The 19,354-nt window shown below is 41.4% G+C and overlaps 1 protein-coding gene across 2 annotated transcripts in view; it reads left to right on the top strand.

Annotated features, from left to right (window-relative positions):
* The window catches only part of Slc4a4 (solute carrier family 4 member 4), a 397,249-nt gene that overhangs the window by 188,777 nt on the left and 189,118 nt on the right, over nt 1-19,354 (top strand). For both annotated transcript variants that reach the window (XM_055596036.1, XM_055596044.1), the window contains exons 4-5: nt 7,965-8,100; nt 16,926-17,086. In XM_055596036.1, the coding sequence (XP_055452011.1) occupies nt 7,965-8,100; nt 16,926-17,086 (297 nt within the window). The remainder of the gene's footprint in view (nt 1-7,964; nt 8,101-16,925; nt 17,087-19,354) is intronic.

Genomic DNA, 19,354 nt, shown 5'->3' with positions numbered 1-19,354 from the left:
TGATGGTGGTAGTTGCGGTGGTGATGGTGGTGATGTCACCTGGTAGGGGTGTTGATGCCATGTGGTCACGATGGCATGTTGAGAAGAATAGTCCATTTAGGGATGAGCACTCAGCCTCTTATTCTCAGCATTTTGACTAGTTCTGCACCCCAGCGTTGACTGTTGCCCACTGCAAAAAAGAAGCTTCTCTGATTAAGGCTGAGAGCAAACAGTGTTTATGGGTACAAACCTAAGTATTTAGAAGGCAATTTGATAAACATGGCCATTTAGCCAAATAACAATACCTTCTCAGCCAGGCTGTTGATCATGATTATAGAGTTGTTATGAAATTGTCTCCTCTGGAGCAGGCCTCAAATCCAGTTAGAATAAAGCTACCCCGTAATAAAGTTGGAGCCCTTAACTGAAAAGCTGAGAAAGGAGAGGGAAAGTATTCAAATATTTCCTCTAAGGAAAAAAAAAATAACAGAACAGATCAAGTGGGGAGGAGGAGGGACTAAGAGAAGATGAGGGAGGGGAAACCTACAGCCAGGATATAATATATGAGATAGAAAACCAAGAAATAGCAGGTACCCTCAGGAGAGAGTTCTGAGTTGTAGGAGACAAGGTGGACATATGTACATACATACATACATACATACATAACACACATACATTACACATACACGCACATTACTTACATACATTACACACAGATGTAACATACATACATACATACATACATACATACATACATACATACATTACACACATACATACATAAATACATACATACATGTATACATGCATGCATACAGGGACCAGTGTGGTATGAGGTACAAACTCAAGCGCACATGGATAGTCACTCTCCCACAATGTCTCTGACTGGTGCACACTGACTGCACAGATGAGCCCTGAGGCTCACACACTTCAGAAGCACCAGGCGAGGATGTGCTGATACGTAAGCGACCTCTGTTGTGGGTAGCATACCTGCCACGTATTTGCCTGCCTTCCCATCACAGAGGGCTCGGGAGCACTGGTCTCCACCAACCCTGACAGTCAACTTAGCACTCTGCATGGAGGCTCTGGTCAGATGCAAACACAGTGACGGAGGAACGGCTGGGATACTCTGCAGTTGCTCAGAAGGTGGAAGTGTGTTCTGAGCAGAAGACAGAAGGCAGTGGAAAAGGGATGCTGAGCATATGTGCTGATTTCACTTCTACAGTCTGAGCAACTGAGCTATTTGTTACTTTTTCTCCCCTCCTCCCTGTGAGCCTCTCTCTGCTCTTCGGGCTCTCTTTTATGATGATGTTACATTAGTTATTACTTAGGATCACAGTTGCTTGGGATGAAATGCAGGATGGCGTTCTTACATATGTACGTTCTGCCTGGGTCCTAAAGGCTGCTGCTCTCTGTTGCTGATAAAGCAGGTACACCTTGGGTTCTCATTTTGCAAGCCTCTCGATTTGCTGAAGCAAGTTAGGCATACCTTTGGCAGCTTTCTTTCCTGCTTTATATATTTACAACCTGGCATGGCTCATAAAGCCAGTATCTATAAGGTATTTTGGTTTTTGTTTGTTTTTCCAGTAAGTATTGGCAAGTGTCAAGATTAATTTTGGCTCCGTAATCACCACCATCATCCCATGCTGCAAGTGAGGGATTTGAAAAACAAAGAGGTTAATTAACATGCCCGGGTCACAGGGCTAAGAATTATGAGATTCAGATACAGGTAGTCCAGCTCCGGAGTACTCTCACCTCAGTGCAGTGCTGTTGCTTGTCTTTATTCCATAGTCCTACATGCTAATATATGACACAAAATTTTAGAATTTTGCTTCCCAAAGGCTTGTTATCCTGGTTGTTCGTGGATCTATATTTAACAAATAAATGAACTTAGAGCTAGGCTTGGTACCTAGAGACTAATGTAGGTATATGTGACATTCTCCCATCCATTCTGCTGAAGCCTCTGTGAGTTGCTGGCTATGACTTGGTGTTTGCCTACCTGACAATGCCAGGCTTGAGCGGTGTCCTGTGAACAAGTGCCATACAGGAATGTGACCCTCAGTGCAGGAGACTCTCATTTACTCTACAAAAACATCTATTCTCTGCTAGAAGTGAGGGCACAAAAAATTCAGTCAATTATCTAACCCTAGATAACACTCCCTTCCTCAATGCTATATCTACCTTTTGGGAGGGATCTCTCTTTCTCTCTCTTGTTCTCAATTGCTGGCTCTCTCTCTGAGACAGGGTCTCACTATGTAGCTCTGGATATCTTGGGGCTCTCTATATAGGCCAGGTTGGCTTTGAACTCACATAGATCCACCTGCCTCTGCTTCCCAAGTGCTGGGATTAAAGGCGTGAGACACTTCTTGACCCTTGGCTGCCTTTGGGATCTTTGATGTTGAATGATGTTAACAGGTTGGCCAAATTTGTGATCACTGGTGCTAGAAGCACTGTTCTGAATAAGGCTACTAAACTCTTAGTAGTGTCAACGTCCAGTTCCTGAGGTGTGCCATTCAGATTCCAAGTTCTGCCTTTCGTTTCTTTGTTAGCATTCCTTCTCTGATCTTCTGTAGTAATACCTCCTCCGACTTTGTGTTTAGAAAGGCATCGTAAATGTTTTACACAAAAGTCCTAGGACTTTTTTTTTCTTTTGAGGTATTAAAAAAGTCCAAAGCCATTTTGTTCTAATTTTAGAAATAAAACTCTGTCTCAGTGTGCATTCAGTTACCTGAATTTAATGTCCAGCAAACACTTACACCTAGCAAATCTTTTTTTCTGGGTTCTTGTGTGAACTTACTGATGTGCTTAACAACGTAATCCATTGCTTAGCTGATGACTGTCCCCTACGTGCGTGAGGAGAACAGGGATCTTTCTATCAGAGTTCTCTTTAATATGTTGAGCCTGAGGCTAAGTCCACAGAGAGCACAGACAGTGTTTAGTAACCACCAGCTGAAGAACAGCACCAGCAGTAATGGATACTTTCTGACTTAGGAAAAAGTAAACGGAAGAAAACAAGTGCGAGGAATAAACCATGTAACATCCCAAATATGCTCGCTAAGTGTAAATGCGTCTGTAGAGATGCACTGTTTGTACAGTGGCGCAGGGGCACACAACTGGAAAAGATGCAGCGGCAAGCTGAAATGAACACAAGGCACCCTTCACCATCTAGGGAAAAGCTACTTTTGTTCCTTGGCCCTAAAACATTTTTTGAACCATTAACGTCTCTTGGTGTTTGCTTAAAAGGTACTGGGAAGTTTGAGTGGAAGCTAGTATTTACTTAGTCCTCAGTAACTTGAAACATTGGAAGCATCAAGAAGGCGGTGGGTTGTTCTTTCCTAACACCTAATCCAGTTAGTTGAATAATGCTCACCTCCTCACGACGGTGCATCTTAGGGAACAGCAAGTCTGTTCTCTTCTCCTGGTGGCCGTTGTCATGCTCTCCAAGTTTGAATCAGCATCCTGTTGTTTAGTCTTTTGTGCGTTGTGTGGCAAGACATGGCTTCTTGACTTTTTTTCAGGCAGGCTTGTTTTATTACAACTCCTCTCCTCTTCCCCTCTCCACATCCAGTGATAGGGGAGGTCCTCATCCCCTTCTATCTGACCCTAGGTATCATCAGGATTGGCTGCATTGTCATCCTCTGTGGCTTGGTAAGGCTGCTCCCCACTCTGGGGGAGGGTTGGTCAAAGAGCCAGCCACTGAGTTCATTTCAGAGACAGTCCCTGTTCCCCTTCCTAGGGAGCCCACTTGGATAATGAGCTGCCATGGGCTACATCTGAGCAGGGGTTCTAGGTTATATCCAGAGACATACATTTTAAAAAACATTATTAAAGTAGGATTAGTTTTTGCTTATGATTGTTTTTTCATTTAACTTTACGTGTTTTACATGTCATAAACTGGCAATCTTCACGTTTTATTTTCAATGGTATTTTAATGGCAATGCATACTAGGATCCTTTACTTTCACTTTATTCGCTTCTCTTCTTGTGGGTGGGTGTGTTCGTTTCTTTACATGTGTGCTCCTGTATGTGAGGGTATATGTGTGTGGAGATGAAAGGTTGACATCAAGTTGCCATCCTCAATTGCTTTCCATCTTATTTTTTTTTGAGACACGGTTTCTCAGAAAGCCCTGAATTTTCTGGTTTGGGTAGACTGGCTATCCAGCAAACCCCCTCCCCCAAGATTTGCCCGTTTTCGCATGCTGGCGCTAAAGTCACAGATATGCACTACCACTTTCAGCTTTTTATTTGGGTACTTGAGATCCAAACTCTGCTCCCCATACTTACGCAACGAAAACACGATCCACGGAATCATCTCTATCCTCAATTTCTTTTTGCTTTTAATTTTTTAAATTAATTTATTTATTCACTTTGACATCCCAACCATAGGTCCTCCATCCTCTCCTTCCATCCTCCCTCCCACTTGCTCCTACCCCCTCTCCCTGACCTCTTAGATAGGGGGAGCCTCCAGCCCACCAACTCAGACCAGCACATCCAGTTGCATCAGGACTTAGCACATCTTCATCTCCTTTGGCCTGGCAAGGCAGCCCTGTCTGGGGGAAGTGCTTGAAGAGCAGGCAACAGAGTCCATGTCAGAGATAGCTCCCACTCCCCATTCTAGGGGTTGCATATGTTGGCCAAGCTACCCATTGTCTATGTATGTGTAGGGGCCCAAGGTCCAGCCCATGCATGGTCCTTGGTTGGTGCTCTGTAATCACCCCTGGGCCCAGATTGTAGGCTTTGTTGGTCTTTTTGTGGAGTTTCTATTCCCTTTGGGTCTTTTATTCTTCCCCAATTCTTCCTCAAGATTCACTGAGCACAGTCCAATGTTTAGCTGAGAGTCTCAGCACCTGTTTCGATCTGCTGTTGGATGGACTCTATCAGAGGACAGCTATGCTAGTCTCCTATCTCTAAGTTAACAGTGTCTGGGGTTCAGTCTCTCCCATGGGGTGGGTGTCAGGTTAGACCAGGCATTGGTTGGACATTTCCTTCAATCTCTGCTCTCTCTTTATCCCTGTATATCTTGTAGGCAAGGTAAATTTTGGGTCGAAGTTTTTGTGGGTGGGTTGGTGTTTTCCTTCCTCCACTAGGAGTCCAGTCTAGTTAGAGGGTGTCCTCTTCAGTCTCTATAATCCCATTTACTAAGAGGCTCACCTCAAATCACCCACATCCTCTCAGGAGCCTTTCATAGGTCTCCAGATTGTCTCAGAGATGCCCCGGAACACAGTTTCTCTTCTCTTTGCAAGCCCATCTGTCCTCCTGCCCTCTCTCCCCAGCCTGATCTATACCCTCATTTCTCTCCACACTCTTTCTTTAACCCTGTTCCCTCTCTTCAACCACTTCTGCTATCTGTTCTGTTTCTACTTCTGAGTGATATTTAAGCATCCTCCCTTGGTTCCTCATTGTTACTTATCTTCTTTGGATCTATGAATTGTAGTTTTGTTATCCTGTACTATATGGCTAATATGTACTTATAAGTGAATACATACCATGTGTGTCTTTCTGCTTCTGGGATACCTCACTCAGAATAATCTTTTCTAGTTCCATCCATTTGCCTGCAGATTTCATGATTCCCCCCCCCCTTTTTTTTTTAAATATCTGAATAGTATTCTATTGTGTAAATGCACCTCAATTTCTTTTTTCCATTCTTCAGTTGAGGGACGGGTAGGTAGTTTCCAGTTTCTGGCTGTTATGAATAAAGCAGCAGTGAACACAGTTGAGCAAATGCCCTGATTGTATGGTGGAGCATCTTTCAGATATATGCCCAGGAGTGGTATAGCTGGGTCTTGAGGTAGAACTATTTCCAATTTTCTGAGAAAGCATCAGATTGATTTTCAAAGTGGTTGTACAATTTTGCATTCCCACCAGCAAAAGAGGAGTGTTTCCCTTTTTCTACATCTTTGCCAACATGTGTTGTCACTTGAGTTTTAGTCCTGGCCATTTTCATAAGTGTAAGATGGAATCTCAGAGTCATTTTGATTTGTATTTCTCTGATGATTAATGACATTGAGAATTTCTTTAAGTGCTACTCAGCCATTCGATATTCCTCTGTTGAGAAATCTCTGTTTAGCTCTGCACCCTATTTTTTAATTAGATTACTTGATTTGTTGCTGTTTAACTTCCTGAGCTATTCTGGATGTTAGCCCTCTGTCAGATGTAGGGTTGGTGAATTTCATCTAATCTGTAGGCTGCCATTCTGTTCTGTTGACAGCGTCCTTTGCCTTACAGAAGCTTTTCAGTTTCATGAGGTCCCATTTATTAGTTGTTGATCTTAGAGCCTGTGCTGTTGGTGTTCTGTTCAGGAAGTTGTTTCCTGTGCCAATGAGTTCAAGGCTGATTCCATAGTTTTTAAAGACAGGCTTTCTCTATGTAGCCATGGTTGTGCTGGACTCACTTTGGAGATCAGGCTGGCCTTTACCTCCTCTGCCTCCCTGAGTACAAGGGAATTGAAATGTAGATCTTAAGCATGCTAGACAAGAACTCTACATCTGAGTCACATCTCCAACGCCTTTTATGTCATACTTTATGAGTACATGGTATTTTGTTGTGTATTTGTGCTATGCTTCTTTTAGACAACCCTCTTTTTTGATGTTTAGGATTTAAATTTTTCTCAATTATAAATAATACAATCAATTTTATTCTAATATCTTTGAAATAGCTTATATTTTTAAATGAACGTAATTTTAGTAGGTGAACTTTTGTCTTATAAAATATGCTTTTAAGATGTTTTCAGATATTTCTAAATTTCCCTGTAGAGAGTGTTCTGTTCATGATTCTGCTAGCAACCAACATCTGGAGATGTCGTTGTATGATTTCTAAATACTGTCCAATGTCATTATTTTATCATTTTTATTTTGTTAGATACAGCATTTATTTATTTAATAATTAGCTTTTATTACTGGGTTGACTACTTGTGAATTTATTTGTAGTGATTAAATTTTGGTTGAAGCTATCGTATTCTATAGATATTTCTGTAGATTTTTAATAGATAATTCTATAGCTCTATATTTCTATAGATTTAGATGGTAGGGATTTGCAAATGTTCCTAGGCTGTTTGATATGTATATTTTTGTCTATTTATGTATATATTCATCTGTGCATAATATATATATGAATCTTGCTTTCACATGGATTTGCCATTCTTGGTGTTACTCACTGGAAGTATGCATGAGCTTTAGTTTTATAATTGTGCTTCTCATTTCTTTCTTTTTCTTTTCTTTTCTTTTCTTTTCTTTTCTTTTCTTTCCTTTCTTCTCTTTAAAGAGTATACCTCACAATCTGGATGAAATTCTAGTTAATTTTTCATCAATTATTTTAGGAGGCAGGGTCAAGAGGACCTAGTAGGGCATTCAATTATGTGCTTAAGTGTGTTGGAAAATGTTCTTTTCCCCCTCCCTCAGGTGTACAATATTTTACTTGGGCTTGTTTTTCAAGTGCACTGAAGTGTGACTAAACATTTTTGGATACTGCCATTATGGGAAGAAGAGATCCCATCTTGTTAAATATTTCTTCTCAGCTTTACAGTTACCCAGTCACAGGCGATGAGGGACTGGCAAGGGCAGAGGGAGGGCAGGAGGTTGGCCTGAGGAATCTCAGATTGGGGTGCTCTATTGTCCCTCCCACTGCTACTTGAAGAAATGATTGGTTCAAACTGATTTCTGTCTCATAGTCTTGGATAGGTCATGAGCGAGGAGGAGGGGAAGTCATGAGGTTGGACATCAGCTCATCTGAGGGCTCAAGGTTCTTCCTCATAAACCATACAAAACTAGACTGCTGTCCTTTTGAAAGGGGTGGAGGACTGAGATATAGTTTGACTCAAAGCAATAGAGGGAGGCTCTGATTTCTTTTTGGCTTTGTGTTGAAGATAAAGGATGTCCACTGAAAATGTGGAAGGGAAGCCCAATGATCTTGGGGAGCGAGGAAGAACCCGAAGCTATACTTTCCTCAGGGTTTTCCAGCCAGTGTTTAACCACAGTATTTTCACTTCTGCAGTCTCTCCTGCCGCAGAACGCATCCGATTCATCTTGGGAGAGGAAGATGACAGCCCAGCGCCTCCTCAGCTATTCACTGAACTTGATGAGCTGCTGGCTGTGGATGGACAGGAGATGGAATGGAAGGAGACAGCGAGGTGAGGCATGGCTGATTCCGTTCAGTGCTGGCCTGGGGAAGAAAGGGTAGGGCAAATGGATGAGCCTTGAGTGCTTGCCTTCTCTAGCCTCAGCATCAGGTGGCTGATGGAGTGATGTTGGGTTAAAGAAATGGCTAATTATATCCTTCTTTTCTTGTACATTGATACGAATACAGGGAACCTCTTTTTCACTGCTGTGGAATATTTTGTTAATCAGGGATATAAGAATCTGGCTTTTGTTTGTGAAGAAGTCAATGTCAACTTACTTACTTGCTATTTAATGGTAAATCTGAAGGGTGATAATAAACTCTAGCCACCAAAGCCCAAGAAACACTGCTACACACATCTATGTGAGAAGCACATCTTGTCGATCTTCTGTGACATTGTCTTTTCCCAGATAGAGGGAGTACTGGGGAGAAACTGTGGCTCTAAGAAGAAGATGGTATAATGTCAAGTAAAAACTCCATTCTCTTTTAAATCTCCAGATGAAAGCAAGTAGAAGGTTTATCTGAATTTGGACATCAGACACCTATTTCGTTTATACTCTGTCTCTTGTTAACTACATGACCCTGTTTCTTAATAGAATGAATAATAGCATTTACTACATATGATATGTTTGTAGGAATGTAAAATATACACCGTATAGATATTATAATCATATAACATGAGTATTTATGTGGATTTATGAATTGGCCAATGCTTTGCAAGTTTCTGAGGCTGTAGTAGTCACACCAGAGGTTTTCTTTCATAGAGATTCAGTTGTGTATATTCCAGACCAAATCTTTGACAACTTGCGGTAACCCTGTGCAGGATGCCCCTCGAGTCTATAAAGTGTCCTCCAAGAGGAGGACCCTGGAGCGAAGGTTCTTTCTTACTGACCACTTCCGTGGCTTCCTTTCTTTACGGGTGAGGCTCACACTCTTACGGGTTGAGCAGTCCCAGTCCAGCCTAGGCCCTGCTGCTCGCTCGTTAGCTCAGCACACTTTGTGGGCTTGCTGAGCCTCGGTCTTCTAGTCTGCGAAGAGAGGGTCTTACCGGATTCCCTCTTTGGTAGCACCACGCATATTTTGTTGCCCTAACATTGTTTTCCCGTGTGTATGTTGGTGTAGTCAGCAGTGTCTCTAGTGGCTCCTTTGATTCTTCTTTGTGTGCTGAAGTATTTGTCAATAGCTACCATTGACTAGAGCACAGGGACGGCTTTGTCTTTTTGTTCCTTGCCAGGTGTTGGCTACCCCTTGCCTTACATGACCTCTGGTCGCAACAAGGTGCAAAAGTGACAGTTCACTGTATAGCCAGCTCAATGTTGAGGGAAATGGTGATGACAATTCCATTGTTGATTCGTTTTGGTCCAGAGAGGATGCCAGGTGCCACTCTGTAGGCCCTTGAATTCCTGGTGATTCTCCTGCCTCAGTCTCTTCAGTACTGGGATAACAGGATTGAGTTATGGTGCTTGGTCAGATAGGACTCGAAATACCAAGATGACCTTACATTCTTTACCATCCTTAAGGTATATTTTAGGCAAGTTATCTACCATTTTGGTGATGCAATCCTGGAGGGACTATGCTTCTAAAAGAGAAGCTTCTAAACTTGTTGGGAAGCTGCGTAGGTAGAAAAGTTGGGATAACTTCTATTTGGGGACCACTACAATTATTATTAACTGTATTCCTGATATAATTGCTTTCCTTATTACATTAATTTACTTAAAGTCAGAGACAGAGTACCACCCTCTCCTTCTGTTTATTATCATATACTCATACCCTTGAAGTGCCAGTTCATAAAAGGTGTTCTTAAGTATGTGTTGAATATGTTACCAGTGGAGAACTTATTGCTTTAAAAAATAACCATTCTTTTGATATTTTTTTTAGTTAACATACAAATTAATAGTGTTCATTACGACATTTTCATACTTGTATAGGTTGTATTTTGATACAAAATAGTTGTTCTGAACATTATCATCATCATCCCTTTCAACTGGCTCTGGCAGACTCAGGGTACCAGCGCGTCTATGCTAAATCTCGGAGGAGGCCCTTTATCCAAATTTCAGGCTATTTCATCAATATGCTGATAACATCTGCCCTAATATCTCTAGGCTTCCTTCCTTATTTAATCGGCACCGAGTAATTGCAGGGCTATTAACAGTCATATAATTCATATATCTAGACCTGTTCCTCCAACAGATTTCTCCAGCTCAGTACGTAATTTCACTTCTTGGGTAGTTCACCCAGAGCACCGGAGTCTTCCTGGTCTCCTACCATACTTAGACCAGTCATCCAATCAATTGATTTCACTTTCTGAAAGACCCAGATATTTCAGCATATCACCACATTTTCCGTTCAATACGGCATCAGGCCTGGTTCAGGGTCCCACCGTCCCTTACCTAGATTACTGAGAAAACCTCCAATGAATCGGTCCTTATACATCCCTTTATTTTGTGTATAAACTATCTACCCTGAATAGCCTTGTGTCTCTTTTCTTGTAGTTTAGCTTGGTAGAGCTCCAGTGGCCAGCTGCACCATTCTTTAAAGGGCTCTGTACTTGCCAACCCTTGTCCCCGTGCACCCCTCAGTTACCTACGTGACTTGCTCGTGTACCTCCTTCAGGTCGTTATTCATGTATTTCCAGACTTTTTAGTGGAAAGATCCACCTATGTATCTCATCCCAGACCCTCTGTTATATTTTTGACCTTTGTACTCATCACCATTTAGCAAATTACCTACCTTGTTATTATGACTTTCACTAAATCTGTGAGGGCAGGGATTTTCACATATCTTGTTCAATGTCCTGTTGCCTATGCCCACAACTACCTGCTGCACATCCATCCTTGAGGAACAGGGGATGACAGAGTGAATGTGCAGAGAAGGCAAATCTCGGTTCTCAGTGTGCCGCCCCACCTTGTTTCTGTGGGAAGGTTTGGCGGTGGCCATGCTTCTGGGAATATTTAGATTTCCAGTAATCTGTACTCCTCGTGACTGCTCCAGCATGTTTTTGTAGTGATGTTTGACTTCCACTTGCAATGTGCTTTTTCCAGCCACACTACAGTTTCCAGCCCCCTGTGAAAAGGCCTCAGACTGCCCTTCCCAGATGAATAAAACTCAAGAGCATAGAAGAGAGTTACTTCATATGAGATGACAATCGTGTGAATTAATTTCTTTTTCAGTTTAAAGAACCTATTTGACCTTTTTTTTTCTTTCCTCTGAAAATTCCAGTTGATAGACATTTTGTTTGGGCTGTGTGTGGTAGGGTGCTGTGAACCCAGGGTCTCACAGATGCTAACTAAAGACCTTACCACTGAGTTAAATTCGCTCACCGGTGGCTAGTACACTTTTATTCCAAAGAGAGCTAACTCTCCAGACTTTTCAAACTAGATGTAGTTTTTAGTGTGGGCCTACATAGCATAGAACCGATGTCCTTTTTTTTTTTTTTCCCCTTTAAGGTTTTGTGCTTCTCAGTTAGCTAGTGATATTATTTAACTAAGAATCCTCTCCAGTGAGCTTTGATATTACTGTGGTTTGAGACTCACTTTGGGAGTTTTAGGTTGGTTCTATTCCTCATACAATGAAACTGTTTTTTTAGTAATAGAGGAGATGGTCACTTCGGGGAAAGCAGTCATGAAATTTTACCAGCAAGAGAGACTTGTACGTCAGTGGGATTTAAAGCGGCCATCAGCTCTGTTGTCCTCCTTTTCACATTTTTCTTGTTTTTTCTTTGCTATAAGGTAAGGTTAGAACTTTGGCTTTTCCAAAATAGTGCACCAACTGAAGGTTGGTGCCAAGGGTAGACTTCTTATGCTTATTGAGTGTGTCTGACTGATGGAGAGACAATATCAGTCTTTCTAAAGGGTACTTTCAGAATCTGTAGTCATTAGAAAAAAAGAGCATTGAGTAAGACCTCAGTAATGAAAATGGAATCACTTGAAATGGGTGAAGAAGCCTGTAGTCTTCATTAGAGACCCATTAAATAAACTGAGCTTGGTTGCCCATGACTATAATCCTAGCACTTGAGTGGTCGAGTCAGGAGAATCAGAAGTTCATGGCTACATGGTGAGTTTGAGGCCAGCCTGGAATTTGTAAGATCCTGTCACAAAACAAAATAAAACAAATAAACCAAAATCAAAACCAAACCAAAACAGGAGCCTATTAGAATCAGTTCACAGGCACTGAAAGCAGACAGATTAAGGGTAACTCTCAGCCTTGCTTTGATGATGGACCAAAGTCACGAGGAAGGGATGGATTTTTTTTCTCTTCTTCCTCCACTTCTTCATTTGAGTTAGCTCTTCCAAAGCAACCTCCTCATTTTCAGTTTGCCCTTAGTGAGTTTGCCCTTAGTGAGTTTGCCATGGCCAGGGCTGAACACCATCACTATTGCATGAATATATGTTAAAGATCACCCACTCAGCGTAGTCTAACCTACACTGCCAAACCCGGTAAAAAAAAAGAAGGCCGTTAGAAGTTTTTCAAAAACATTAGCCAACAGAGGGAAAGGGCACTGGCGTGTCAGATCCAGGAACACAACGCAAAGTAATGTTTATTTGTTTCTGTTGGGCATGCTGACCCAGCTGACCTCTGCGAAACCTCTTTTAAGGTCATGGACCCAGAACAGCGGCTTACACTTTACACTATGACTTTGTCAGCTCCATAGTCTACAGTTCTTTGACTTTCTCTAGGAGATTACTCTGGGAAATTCCTTGTTGGACCAAGTTTATTTTAGTTTTTTTTTTTTTCCGTAAAAAGATTATTCAAGGAATCTAATCACCTGTATAATTAGGTGTCGTTATATCTAGGTAATTATATGCAGTACTTACCACAGTTGATCTAGATATTTATGAATTTTCCTTAAAATATCATTTATCCCAGGTACATACTAGCATTGACTTCTTTTATGTGTAACGAAGCATTTTTTAATTAGCAAGAAATTCATTATTATTACATCAGTAGTTTTACACAGTTGGATTATAGTCTAGTGCAAAGGTCGTGAGGATTTTCCACTATGAAACTGGCAAGATAGAGGTCTTGTCTTTACTTAATTATCTTTAATCATATGATTGGAAAGTTGCAAAATGCAGTGATTTCCCCGTGGGTCTTCTGTTTCTTCAGCGATCCAGGGAAATGTTCTTCGGTTGGCAGCCACTCAAAGTATATTAAACTGCGGAGTACTTTATCATTACTCTTCTAAGACCTTGGAACAAATAAGATTCACCTAACAAACTGCTCCTCCAAGGGTACAACAGTTTTGTAATCGCAAGCATTTAAAAAGCCAGCCTCTAAGATTAGTTTTCCTGTAGCATGTCACGTACTGAAACGAGAGAGAAAAAGCCAGAAACGCATTGCAACTGTGTAGCTGTTTACCGTTACTGTCAAGGGTACTCAGTGGTTTTCGGTACTGCCACAGTGAAAGTGTCTGTTTTGTTTTGTTTTAAACCGTAATTACATGGGTCTAAAGCACCTTTGCAGAATGTCTGGCTCTTGGATAGTCTGAACTTTGGTCTCTCTGCCTTAGCCTTCCTTTTAATGGATGTTGATTTGAGCTGAGGAGCATAGGCTCTTTGTTTTTTAAGTTTGTCCTTGATGTGTGAGGAGCGTAGACAGAAGCATGTACCAGTTCTGGGATGAAAACTCTCTACAAACCGTTGAAAGGGACAAATTGGTATTACCATCCCCTGAACAATTAGTGCAGTGGATTCATTTGGCAGGCATTATGCCAGAGTTCCCGTATGCTGTTAGCTACGCCTTATGCCATCATCACAACATTCAATATTTATGGAAGTTGAAGTGAAATAGATGCTAAAATTATCCCCGAGATAGCATACATCCCTTAGGGCTAGAACTGTAAACAGTGGGCTGGCTGTGAGACTTCACTTCCTTTCCTGTGGTGATCTTGATCTGCAGGATTGGTAGGATCTGTCAGGCGAGGTACTGCTCTTCTGAAGGCCCAGCCCAGTTGGAATTTCTGATTTCTTACTGTTCTTGAAGAGTTTGCCCTGATTCCTGCTTTCAGTCAGCCAGTTACCTGCAGTGTAAGCCGCAGAGAAGACTAAAGGACAGGCCAGAAAGAGATTCAGTGAATGATGCTCTTTTTTTTTTTTTAAGTTTATTAAGCTTATGTTGCTTAGGTAATTGAGGATTGTTTTAGCTTTTTTGGGCTGCAGTGACAGAATACCTCAAACTAAATATCTTACAACAGTAGAAACGTACTTTTCATTGTATGTGAAGTCCAAGATTAAGGGCTTGGCAGAGTTGGTGTGTGGTAGGGCCAATATGCTCTTGATATGTGCACAACCTTGGGCACTAGAATTTCAACATATAAAGCTGGGTGTGGGTGCTCTACGTGTAATCCCAGAACATGGGAGACTACAGCAGGAGGATTGCTATGAGTTCAAGGCTAACCTGGGCTACAGAGTAAGACTATCTGAAAAACCTAGCCCAGCAACAGCAACTACCCGAACCCCCAAACCCCAAGATTTCAACACATAATTTAAAAATATTTATTTACTTATATTTTATTGCATGCATGTGTATGACAGTAGTGCTTAGTTATCTTTCAAGATATAAGGTTAGTGATACAGATGGATAACTGCTGATAGATGGGAGCTCATTTAAGAAAGAAGGGGAAATGAATGAAGCTTGTTTGAAACATTTATAAATTGCAGTTTCTGGTTGACCCTTGTCATTTATCTTGGGTTTAAATTCTTTGATCAAAGATTCTAAGCTAGTGAGAATATCTTTAGAAGTTCTAAGCAGCTACCCACTGTATTTTTCATAGATGGCATATTTCTAGGTAGTCTTGATCCGATAGTAGAAGAGTACTATAGACTCTTCTATCTTGTGGAGTCTGATCTTGAGCTATAACTTAAGACACATGTAGTAAAATGGCTCAGGTAACAACTACCACAGCATGTTTAAAGATTCTGAGAGCAATCAGGAAAAGGTGCTACCCAAAGTTAACAGCATCATAATCGTATGGTTATTTTGAAGTAACCCAGTTTCCTTGATTGTTTATTATTATTTTGTTCATAGCCATAAGGTGCAGGATATAAAATTATCATTTATTTACAGCTCCTTCTGTTTCCTGGAAATAATTCCAACCAAAAAGGAAGAAAAATGCCAATTCAGACATATAAGTGTGGGAGGGGTATAATTATGATAGAAGTTTCTCACTCTGTTTTGAAATGTGTCTCAACTGCTTCTAAGGAAGTAAGCCAGGTCCAGCTTAGAAGATGTAAAATCTCTTTGATGATATTGCTGACTTTGCTCTTTTATTTATTTATTTACTGAGAATTTTCTATCCGAGTCGAGTATTTACATCATTTCTTCTTCTCCCTCCCCCGATTGCAGCTCTTCCTGTATCTACCCCTACTCCCTCTCCACTTCATGACCCTTTTCTGTATGCATCATCCTGCTGAGTCTGTTTACATTGTTTACATTTGCTTACACCTACCCATGCTTAGAGCTGCCACTTCTAAACTCTAGCGATAAAAAGGTAAACATTTAGAAGTCGAGGCCACCTGCCACTTGCCACTGGTTTTTTTTTTTTTTTTTTTTTTTGGTGGGTAGAATACACAGGGTAAAGGGACTCTAGTCATTGAGAGGTTGGCGACAGACATTACCGCTGACATGTAGGAGCTGCCTGGCAGTTATGGGCTTCCTGGGAGGAGAGTGGAGGGCCATGGGAAGATGCTTCTGAATCAGATGAGTGCTGGGTGTGATAAAAATCCTAGACTTTCCTCGACACTGCGGCTGATCTCTTGCTCGGTTTCACTCGTGGTCCTCTTATCTGCTTCTTCCCCTCCCTGGAGGTTGATAAGTGTCCTATAAACAGTATCTTATGCAGTACTTTCTCTGATTCCTGCCCTTTGTTCTCATCTGCAGTGAGTTAGGTGTTTTACTTGTTCTAGGGAAATGTTTTTCAATCATTAAACCCTTGGGTGAATCATGCAGGGAAACAAAATTTAACCTCGTCATTACCATTCCAGCATCATTCAGAGGTTGGATGGAAAAGGGCAAGGAATGCAATTTCCCTTAGCTGATTCAGAAAGTCTGTGTGATATAATACAGGAATTATGAAGGCCTCAACATGTATTTTTTTTTTCCTCAGACTTTGAAAACTGTCTTTGCTTTCTCTGTTTTCAAAATGTCTACATGTCTTGGAAAGCAGAAGCGATGGATGAGGGTTGTCTGACCCAATGCAAAGATTACTAGATGTATTCTCATCACAGTGCATCTGTGCTCCACTGAGCTTGCTCCTTTTAAACTTACGTGGAGCCTGGTTTGAAGGGTAAAGTTTCTATTAGCATCTCAGTGAGAGGCACACATACCAGCTGAGACATAGACATCAAATGGAGACATGGCAAAACATGGACCTCATTAAGCATCAGCAACTGGTCATTTTCCATTTGAGATAAATATTGGTTCATTGTTGCCACTTAATCTTAAACAAGCCTACTCTGTAAGGTCAGAACAGAACACTGGCTGCGGTGGCTGGTTGTATCATTACAGGGTCTACCTACATGGAGAATTTTGAGATGTAGGTTTTTCTCATCTAAAAAAAATCACTTAAATAATCATTAAATAATTAAATCATTAATCATTAAATAATCACTTATTGATTTCATGGTTACACGGGGGGGGGTCCGTTTATTTTATTTTTTTCTTTTTTTAAGAGATGGAGTGATCAGGTGACAGAGTTGATGCTACGATGAGCTATTAAGACTGAGTGAGAGGAGACATTCTGGAAGAGCTGGTCCGGGATGTGGGTGGGTGGGGGTTGGTCCTGCCTTCAGGGAAGGGTGCCGTCCTTTTAATTGTGTCTCACTCACCTCGTCTGCCTAGGTGGATTAAGTTCGAAGAAAAAGTGGAGCAGGGTGGGGAGCGATGGAGCAAACCCCACGTGGCCACCTTGTCGCTGCACAGCTTGTTCGAGCTGAGGACGTGTATGGAGAAAGGCTCCATCATGCTTGACCGGGAGGCATCTTCTCTGCCACAGCTGGTGGGTGAGTATGCCCCTTCCGGTTCCTCCTAGTGTTCAGGCATGTCCTTCAAGGCAGAAGCCTGCTAGGGTAAGCAGGGCTAAAAGTTCTTCATAATACTTGTTGTTAGGGTCTTGTGTCATGAAATGAGTGATTTATGAAAATTTTGACAAATATTGAGAAAAACAGCATTAATAAATAATATCCAGCCAGTCACAGTGGCACATGCCTGTAATACCAGCACTCAGGGAGGCAGAGGCAAGCAGATCTCTGTGAGTTCCGGGCCAGCCTGCTCTACAAAGCGAGTTCAGGACAGCCAAGGCTACACAGAGAAACCTTGTCTTGAAAAAACCAAAACCAAAACCAAACAAGAAATAATACCCTTCTCTGGTAATGGTCATTGCTATTATTTTGGAACGTCTGGAATTTCTTCCAAATTTATTTACTAGTCTTTGATTTTGTGCTTTTCTTTTATCCTCTATTTTCTGTTACAACTAAGATTGTATTTAATCTGCATAAACATATTAATTTCTCTACTTATTAGTGTAAGATTGACATTTTCTGTATATGTGTGTGTATGGGGGTTGATATGTGTGCATGTGTGTGCTTCTGTGCATCCATGTATGTGTATGTTCCTGTGGATGCCAGAAGTAAACCCTGGTTTCATTTCTCAGGAACCATCCCTTGTTTCCTGAGACAGTATCTCTCCTTGACCTGGAGGTCACTGAGTAGAATAGATAGGCTGGCCAGTGAGCCATAGTGATCGCCTGTCTCTACCTTCCCAGGGCTGCTATTATAAGTACATGCCACCATGTCTGATATATTTTTTAAAACATAAGTTCTGGGGATTGGAGTCAGGTCTTCCTGTTTGCATGACAGTTATGTACTGAGCCATTACCCCCACCCCCGATTAATATTCTGGGTAAAGATTCCTCTCACCCTTCCAGCTTAATTGGCAATCTGGACACTAAGCTTTTAGACCTCTTTGACCCCAGATGGTTCGCTGAGATTTTCTGCACCTCAGTTTCATTATGTCCAAAACAGAGTTTACATCTTATGGAAGAATGAAAATCCTCTTCTTCCAGGGCTGGTAAATGTCATGTCATTTAGCAGTATAGACAGATGTTGTGGGCCAGTGTGCCAGCAGCAGGCCCTTGTGTTCTAGTTGTCTGAGTCAGGTTACATTGGCGCAAGGATTTTTGCGTATCACCGGAGCCTGTAGAGTTTCTCTGCACGAAATTTCTTCTACCATTTATTTCTTCCACTGAGTGTATGTTTTGCTCTCTATGAAAATAAAGAAAATTTCTGGAAGGAGTTTATATATTTATTCCATGGGATACCGATGGTTTCACAGAAGGAATGCTGGGATTACGGTAGGCTTTAAGTGTCTTCCTCTGCTAGTATTGATAATCATGTTCAAAGCATGCGCCCTACTCTTGGAGACTTGGTTTTCAGGTCTGTGAAAGTTGTAGTATTAAGAGTGCACATTCAACTTTCCTTTCCTGATATTTTCATAAAATGCCTCCATTAAAGCAGCTTAGGGGAAGAAATGTTTATGTTAGCTCAGGCTATAGTCCATCACAGTCGGAGAGTCAGAGATGCAGCATCTGAGTGACCTGGTTACATGGCATCATCTTCAGGAACAGAGATCAGGGAATGTGTGGACACTTGTGCTCAGCTTGCCTCCTCTCTATCTGCTCCGGGGCCAAAATCCACAGAATGGTGCTGTGTGCTTTTAGGCTGGGACTTCCCACATCAGTGAACATAATAGAGACGATCTCTCACATGTCCACAGGCCAATCTAATCTTGATAGTCCCTGAGGAAGATGCCCATCCCAAGTGATTCTCGGTTGTGTCAGGTTGACAGTTGAAACTAACCATCAATGTATACCGTTTGGGGTGGTTAGGAGATTTACGTAAGGTCCCCAGATCTTCTGGGTTTGTACTTTCCCCTCTATGTGATTAGCTATCTAGATTTTCCATGTTTTCTGCCGAACTGCTGCTTGCAGTCTCATTTGAGTCTGGAAGATAGATGCTTGGGATTTCATGAGCAGAGGGAAAAATTCCAGAGTATGGCCTGAAGAGATGGAAGTAGTGGAACACACATTCATGCATTCATTCATTCACTCTTCATTCATTTACTTATTTATCCATTTATTTATTTGCTTGTTTATGTATCTATGTATGTATCTGTGTATGTATGTATGTATGTATGTATGTATGTATGTATGTATGTATGTATGTATCTATCTATCTATCTATCTATCTATCTATCTATCTATCTATCTATCT

This window comes from Psammomys obesus, unplaced genomic scaffold, assembly GCF_907164565.1.
Source record: "Psammomys obesus unplaced genomic scaffold, mPsaObe1.curated_primary_1811, whole genome shotgun sequence".
In the NCBI taxonomy this organism is placed as follows: domain Eukaryota; kingdom Metazoa; phylum Chordata; class Mammalia; order Rodentia; family Muridae; genus Psammomys; species Psammomys obesus.
This window is presented reverse-complemented; position numbering and strand designations above follow the sequence as displayed.